General features: G+C 37.3%; 1 protein-coding gene across 1 annotated transcript in view; it reads right to left on the bottom strand.

Annotated features, from left to right (window-relative positions):
• Positions 1–705: 705 nt before the first annotated feature.
• Positions 706–8,881, bottom strand: part of LAMB1 (laminin subunit beta 1) — a gene marked incomplete at its 3' end in the record, with an annotated part of 29,315 nt that continues 21,139 nt past the window's right edge. Inside the window, exons 18-25 of the mRNA XM_018574519.1 lie at positions 7,772–7,970; positions 7,138–7,281; positions 6,220–6,451; positions 5,867–6,030; positions 5,329–5,553; positions 4,056–4,273; positions 3,859–3,955; positions 706–791 (exon numbers count right to left, since the gene is read on the bottom strand). Coding sequence (XP_018430021.1) covers positions 706–791; positions 3,859–3,955; positions 4,056–4,273; positions 5,329–5,553; positions 5,867–6,030; positions 6,220–6,451; positions 7,138–7,281; positions 7,772–7,970 — 1,365 coding nt within the window. The remainder of the gene's footprint in view (positions 792–3,858; positions 3,956–4,055; positions 4,274–5,328; positions 5,554–5,866; positions 6,031–6,219; positions 6,452–7,137; positions 7,282–7,771; positions 7,971–8,881) is intronic.

Genomic DNA, 8,881 nt, shown 5'->3' with positions numbered 1-8,881 from the left:
ATCTATCTATATCTATCTATATCTATCTATATCTATCTATCCATCTACATCCATCCACCCACATCCATCCACCCATCCATCCACCCATCCATCCACCCATCCATCCACCCATCCATCCACATACATACATACATACATACATACATACATACATACATACATACATACATACATACATACATACATACATATATATCCACATACATACATACATACATACATACATACATACATACATACATACATACATACATACATACATACATACATACATACATACATACATACATACATACATACATACATACATACATACATACATACATACATACATACATACATACATATATATATATATCATGTTCCAGATCAATGCACTGCTCAAAAAGCAGAGAAAAAAAATATTCAGAGCATTGGAAATGTCCCAAAAAGCCAAAAAAGGAAATTAATGCTACAATTTCATTTTGATGCAATATATATGCAATTATCTTGCCCTTCAAAGAGATTAAACTATATATTATCATCTTTGAAATGATAATTCTAATATTACAAATTTGACAGTGTGCAATAAAACACTCAAAAGAAAAAGCAGTTATCTGAAGCCAAGGGCACACAAGCACAGGGAGCAGACAACATCTGTCTCTTAAAGTAAAACTCCAGTTTCTATGTTGTTTCTGTATGAAAAAGTGGCCAGGTTGTACTTACCTTCTCCAAGCTCCAGCGCTGTCTCCAGCTTCCTCCTCTGTCCACCCCTAAAGATGAGTCTTCACGCAGTTCATAGTACTCCTGGACTGAGCAGTGCTCACACCATTACATGAGCGAAGCTGGTCCAGGAAAAAAAGCCCCCCCCCCCTGCTGCCGCTGTGGAATAAGAGGGAGGACCAGTGATGTCACTGGATTGGCTAGAAGACTGCAGGAAATTATGTAATAGGTTTTATAGGGGGAAAAAAACAAAAACCTTGGGTTAGGGATGGAGTGGGTGGGTAGCACAGGACCAGAACCTGGATTTCTGCTTTAAATCCCATACATTTTTCAGTTTCTATTAGTACTTTTTTTTTAAATAAAGAATTTAGGAAAATGTACAGTAAATGTTGCCATAATTTGCCAATGCATCTCCTTTTTACCAAATTGTTCTTCAACAGTGCAGCTTTCCATTTTAAACATCAAGCACATTTAGCAAATGACATGCAAAGCAACTATATGGCAACCAAAATATGTAGTAAAGACCTGTGCATGGAAACTGCAAGATGGCTTTTATTCTTGTCTCACACGATAGATAGTTTCAACTGTTGAAGTGTTCTGCATGTGTCATTATCATAAAGAATTTGCAGAGCAACAATGACTCTGATTAGCTGATGCGCACATTCAAAATCTATGTGGAATATTTAAAATCTCTATCATTCACATCACATAAATGACAACATTCCTCTGAAGTCTATATCCCACCCATCACTGATCAAAATAAAATAGCTCTATTACTAAATGAACAGTTAAGACTTTGTTTGAGCTTGGCATGTCTTCACTAACCACTCTTTACAAAGCCTTATCTGTTCAGCAATGTGTAGGCCACAACAACACACAATGACTTCAATTATCAATGCCAACTACTTGACTATAATTAACAAATGCCAGATGAATTTTATACAGGAAAGCATGACAAAATGAAGAAAACATACTATGGCCAGCTTTGTAGAGGACTGTTAAATGAAAGGGCTAAAATCAATGAAACATACAACAAACATTTACTTCCTGGAAAAAAGTCTCATCATTCAGGAGATGTTTTAATAGATCATCTAGTTGAATGCATTTCTATAGAGGGGATTAATGACTTGTTTAGTTAGTAATTTAAGATAAGACTTGTATAGACAGGGGGAAACAATCTAAACTGAAAGACTAATGAAATGTTTGCATTAAATAATTCTGCTTTGTATGAAGAAATGTGAGTTTTATTGTTCTACTATCTAATCCTTAGTGACTATGATTGAATATCTGCACTTATATCACATCTAAGTCCCCATTTGATAAGAGTCTTTGATCATTTATTCCTATGCACAAGATATATACTCTATGCAGATTGCTAGCATGAACTTTTGGTAAATGTTTATATAAAACTGGCAGCAGTTATTAGATGGTGGTCATACTTTTTTTGGTCATACTTTACCAGTATTTATCAGATTTTTTTAACTGATATGTATAAAGTTCTTCTTGATACAGAAGCAAAAATGTAATATATTGCAGCTTACAATTCTTAAATGTGGTGGCTGCATTCATTTTCTTAATTTTCACCTGGTGATCTATCCATTAAGTCTGTTACTTTTCCACTTTCTTTAACGGACCAAACTGTCCAACAAAAGTGGCAGATAGAGGGATGAAATGTACCATTTAACACTTACAATGGTCAGCTTATATTCATTATTGTAAAACCTTTATCCCAAAAGGACGGAGTAACTGCTTAAAAAGTGTTAGCAGGCGTTCAGATTTAATTTGTTAGTCAACTCCATCTAAATCGGCTAGTGCAACTAACACTACCCTCTCCAGAGTGTGACAATCCTACTATGCAAGAGTGGCCCCATTGCTCCTCTATAGAGGGGAGCCATTCTAAGACAGGAAGTGTCTTAAAATGGCTGGATCAGCAGGTAAAATATAGGAAAAAAGAAAACTAAATGCAGATACCACATTTTAGGATTGGTAAGCTGCAATATAATACATTTTTGTTTTTGTGTTTAGATACACCGATTCATTCTAGCGCATTCCTTAAACCAAAGTTTGCCACAACCCTAATCAATTCAAGCAGCATAGGTTGAAAATATATACAGTACAACCAGAAAGGCTTTAGATGAAAATGGAAGGGTAAAATTATATAGATCCAGGAGGTTAGACTGCTACATTTATATTAAAACTTTGCCTTTTCCTGCAAAAGTCAGTCTTAGCCACACCCCATTCTACCCCTCCCTAATTGTGCATTTATGTGCCTGGGTCACGCAGATACTCCTCATTGGCTGTCCACCAATGGAGTGTGTTCTCAGACTCCAGGACTGCAACAGTGTGATGACATAACAAGAAGATCACAGACTGCATCTCTGGATCACCAGTCTTCACTCCCGAAAGAGGCGCCAGCAAAAGAGATGTGATGGCAGACTTAGGCACATAATAAAAGGAGTGGCGCAAACAGAAGGGGGGGGGAGGAGGATACGTTTGTCCAGAGGTGAGCTTTAATATCCTAGGAATAGTGATATAATTAAAACATTAATAATATATGGCCTTGCGCCTAAGTGAAGTTACTAGCTAATGGTATGCTCTAGTCTTAAAATAATTGGTTCTGCCTACAAACAGTTGCTTTCCCACAGTACAGGACAACAATACCTGTAGGCAATGAAAGAACTTTCATCTAACAGGAGACTTTGCTGGAAGCAAAATTAGGTGTCTTAACCACATCATTTTCCTGCACACATTATGGTAAACTGCTTAACTGAGTGGTGACTTGTTCTTTAAATTTTTGTGTGTGTTCAGTAGTGTCATATGTACATAGCAGATGACTGCAGAGCTAAAATTCATGACATGCAGGGGAATTAGAGTAGACATAGGGCCCTCCTTACCATCTTCTCTTGAATTGTAATGTCTTCCTTATATTGTAAAGCGCTGCACAAACTGTTGGCGCTATATAAATCCTGTATTATAATAATAATAATTTAGGTGAAAAAAATGGGTAGAATGTTGAGGATACTGGAGACAAGAATGAAGGATCACAGATACACCTCAGCACTATGTAAATTACTGTCACTACCGATATAAGAATGCTTATATAAAATACCCCAAATCATAAAACATAAGTGAGGAACAAAAATAGTTATATTTTACCTTTGCATTCGAAATCTGGATTCCCCCAAAAAAGTTCCTGGCATTCACTGCAGTTCCTCCCTCCAAAACCGGGCATGCAATGACACTGTCCAGTGAACTGTTTAAACAAATTACCGAAACAGTTATACACTTAAAATGCTTAATTTGTCTCAGCATTGTGCATTATTTATATTTTCTAATGTTTCTTCAATGTGTACCTCATTACAAGATGGCCCCAGAGAACGACCTGGATCACAACCACATGGCTCACAACCATTTCCGCTGGCTAAATTCCAGGTGTTTGGTGCACAGTGATCACAGCTCTGTCCAACCACATTCTTCAGACAAGGACACTGGCCAGTGGTTCTATTACAGTGGCAACTGACATCTCCCTGACAGTGCTCCTGTTCAGTGCCCAGGTAGTTACAGACACACTCTGGAAAGATTAAACAGCAAGATATAGGTCAGATGGGTATCCCACAAGCAGTTTACCATTAGTACTTGGACAGTTTGTTACAAGGTACACTATAATGTAGAGGAGAACTTTTGATTCCAAGATACAATAAAATAATAGTATAACATTCTTCCTATTTATACAAAATATTTTCCCAAACAATATTCCCTCTAAATTTGTGTAAGTCAGTAAAAAATGTGCATGTTCTGTGTATTTTAACTGTTTGTTGTTAGCAATTCTATTTCTTAGTAAGTTGCCTGAAGGGAAAGCGAAATGAGAACAATATCCTGCTACTGAGACAAAGGAAATATTGAGGCAAATGATCACGGAGAGAAATAAGAGAATCCATTTTGACACAATATCAGGGTTATGTGCTGCGAACACGGAGTTGTCCTAATTTGCCAATCTTTCTGGACCCGATTAAAAAGACTAAAAAAAGCTTACACACACTTAGCACTTGAGCTCAATGTATTTCAGGTGTTTTTTTTGCATGTTTTTAAGGCTTGAGAGTTTTAGTTTTTAGCCAAAAGGGAAGCTAGTTACCAGGTGGTGACAGTTTTTCGGCACAAGATTGAGTGTAAACCTCACATTATGGGAGTTTTCGTGCACTTCCATTAAAGTCTAAGGGGCCAAAAATTAAATGCAAAACGATGCCCAAAAAGAAGCTTGTGTATTTTTTTTAGCTTCAAGCAACAGTTGACACAGAAATATTTTTAAAAAAAACCTGTACTGAAAGAAATATGGAGGAGGTCGCTGACCTGCTTCAAAAAATGTTAGTGGCTTGTATGTCTTTGGTCTCAGTACTGACCTAGAACAAAATACTTGCCGGAAAACTTAAAAATTAAGTCAGAACTAGTCATCTGTATAGCCATTAGGTCTGCATGACAATCAGGCAACTAGCATTTTCAGAGGTAGAGTTCAGTAATGACAGGCTCCATACTTCCTTCATACAGGATTTATTTAGCATACTGTATATATACTTAACATATGTCTTTAAAAATGCTAGACTTTAAAGGCAAAGTCCAATAAACACTTACTTTTACAATCCTGATGAATTGCACTGCCATAGTACCCGAGCTGACATTGTTGGCAGTTTTCACCCTCTGTGTGATGGAGGCACTTTAGACATACTCCTGATTGTTTATCACAAGCCAGTGGATCAGACATATCTATGTTATTGTTGCAGTTACAAGGTTGGCAGGTACCACCATTTTCTTCTGGGTTTCCATAATAGCCAGACACACAGCCGTCACAGCGAACACCTACAGAAGGAAAAAAAAGAAATATCATTAGTGCTTTACTGAAATATCTATGCAGCAAGTGACAGAACTTTTGAATATAAATCAATAATTTTCTGTCCTTAGAAATAAAATAAAACCGGAACACCCCCCAATGGTGCAAACAACTGTCCACGTATCTTACTAAGTGGCTACACATCAGAATATTGTATTATGCTTCGGTAGTCATTCCATCGATCAATGTGTTCTTAACTATTAATGAGCTTAGTATAAGAATTTTAACACTACACTTACAAACTTATGATTACTAAAAGATTAAAATACAATAAAAGCTTACCTGTATAACCTTTATTACATGTACATACAACATGCTCAGTTGTAGTGTCTTTGTAACACCCACTAGCGAACTGGCGCCCACTCCCAGGTCCATCTGGGCATGGGCAAGGTCTGCAGTGATCACCTGAACCAAGCCTGGGATCGCCATAATAACCAGCCAAACATCTAGAAAATTGAAAGACTATTAAGCAGCTCAAGACAATAGTACATGGACAAATCATCAATGTTCAAGTAACTTTCATAATCCACCATATTTTATTGCATGCACCAGCCCAGTTATGTGTCCCAACAAAACAGTAATGAAGAAACATTATGATGCTACTGATATCAATACAGTGGATTAAATAAACCTACCTTTCACAGCTGTAACCTTCAGTGTGATCTCTGCAGCCAGTGCACTCTCCGGTAAGGGTATTGCACTCATCAGTATGTCCATTACATTGGCACTGCTGACAGTTAGGGAATCCCCAGTAGCCAGGTAAACATGCGTCACACTGTCTTCTATAGGCACCATGGATACATGGACACTGACCGGTCTCACGGTGGCAGAAGGAATGGTAAGATCCTTTAACATTGCACTCACAAGCTAAGAAGACACAAAGAGGTGAAACTACTTTGTATGGATGGAATATCATTGAAGAACACATATGTCTTAAAATTACTAAATTTCAGTAAAATAATCAGTTGTACAGATATTTTTGAGTTCATCACTTAAGATGGAACCCCAGGATTATTCCACTCTACAACATAAAAAAATGCATTGCATTATGAGCCCTATTTAGCAATACTAAGCATCATACTAAGCTAACCTCACATGTTAGAATCTTGGATGATACATTAAAGATATCACAAATCTAATTTTATTGAATCTAGAATTAAGTAAGTAGTACTATAAAAAGGTAAAATGTCTATGCACCTTTCATTACTGTTCAAAACCTTGGCAGTCAATATAAGGTGCCGATTAGTTAATTTTCAAATATGCTGCTGTAAAGGTACCTCAGGAGCACATGAAGAATGCTAGTCTTGGTATTTACAAATGTTGTAGCTTTGTTGGGTGTGGTGGCATATTAATCAGCTTTGACATTTGTAAGATGCTGGAAACTGCATACTGTAGGGACCTGGGGCTGTCATGGTACCCCGTAGCAACATTTTTGAAAAGGAACATCATAGACTTCCACCATATGGTGCTATGATCGGCTGGCAACAGCAACAAGTCTACTTTAAATCTGGAACAATATAGGATATCAAATTTAAGTCTAAACTGTGACATACGTTTGCATCCACTAGGCCCAAAGCCATAAGTTCCAGGTGCACATTTATCACAATTCCTTCCGACCACATTTGGGCGACAATCGCACTGCCCTCCGTTCGGGTCGCATAAAGCACTTAGAGAGCCTTGAGGATCACACTGACATTCTGGATAAGGAATAAAAGATAAGAAAACAATTAGAACGCTAAAGAGAATATTGATATATACACAATAACCCAGGTCAGCAAATTTCTGACTTCCTAAAACTGTTCAAATATAATATGCAAATTCAAATCACTAATTTATTAGTAAGAATGTGATTACACATTTTATTAGAGATACTAAATACACTAATGTTTTCAGTTTATGTTTTCATAAGAGACAACTATTCTTTGCAAAACATGTATGTATTGTACTAATAGTGAATTCTAGAGGGCCACCCAAGCTTGATCTTTATCAACCCTGCTATAAATGGCTTCTACAAACTTTCTTTTTGGTCACAAGTAAAACGTGCTTCTAGACTGAGTAACTCTTAAACATAAAGAAACCACAACTCTAACGAGCACAATGAAAGTGACAGTCTGCTTTGAAAAGAGACTGGAATTACTACTCCTACTTATTTCTACCACTATTACTACTAGTTAAACAAAAACCTACCCAGGGCCCCCTCATGCAGAAGGGCGGAGATGCTGAAGAGGAAGTCTTTGCAGACATCTGTGAGAGGAGTTTTCACAACACTTTGGCTGTTCTCTGTACATCTGTATCTCTGGAATGTCTGCCAGGCATTGCTGACATCATCTCCTGACCCTCCGGAGCTGAATATGTCCAGAGACTTGACATGAGGCAGCAAGACAATCTGTGGAAATCATTTTTAGAACTTCAATTTCAGACTCTTCTCTGATGAATTTTATTTAACGCTTAGAGAACAGAAGTATAATTGTGGAGATAATAATAAAAATATTATGCACAGATCAGATACAAATGAACTATGTTGTTGTCAGAAAACATACAAGACTTAACCACTTAACTAGAGGAATCATCTAAGTACAGACTACATCCCCAACAAAATATAGGTTACCTTAAAACTCATGCAAACAGTATACTTAAAAGTCAATCACAGAAAGCATTTTAAGTCCTACAGTAAAGTGGTTTATCTAAATGTAGAGAAATTATCTGGGAAGTATACAGGGGCATAACTAGAACTAGAGCCCCATAGCAACATTGTTTGAGCCCCCCCACGAAACCCCTCACCCCCATTTTAATAGAAATGCGCTGATCAGCACGTTTGAGCATTTTTAATTGCGTTTCAGCGCTGAAACGCAACTAAAAACAGCCAAAAATGCTCTTTCAAAAATCGTGCGGAAACCATGGTAAAACGCTTCCGCCCTGGTGTGAATGGCGCCTGAATGAGGTCTAACACTTTACTTTAATACTGCCACACCAATGAGAGGCTAAGGAGGGATTATAAAAAAATGAAGGAAGACTAAACTGTAAATAAGCAATTCATGTTATAAATGGTTTGTGTGATGTGTTTGTGTTGTGATAAAATTATACAGGCGTATATATTTAATTACAACACAAGGTATCACAACGCACGGCAATGCGTCACAAAGTTTTGCCATGCGCTGCCACAGTTAAATTCATGTTTTTTTACAAAAGAAAAAAATAATGCACTGCGATGCGTTCTAACAATGCACTACAGCGCATGTGCCTGGTGTACACCACAATATGTTGCACGTGTATGCTATGTGTGTGTGTGTGGGGGGG

The sequence above is a fragment of the Nanorana parkeri genome, unplaced genomic scaffold (assembly GCF_000935625.1).
Source record: "Nanorana parkeri isolate BGI_ZX_2015 unplaced genomic scaffold, ASM93562v1 scaffold3014, whole genome shotgun sequence".
In the NCBI taxonomy this organism is placed as follows: Eukaryota; Metazoa; Chordata; class Amphibia; order Anura; family Dicroglossidae; genus Nanorana; species Nanorana parkeri.
This window is presented reverse-complemented; position numbering and strand designations above follow the sequence as displayed.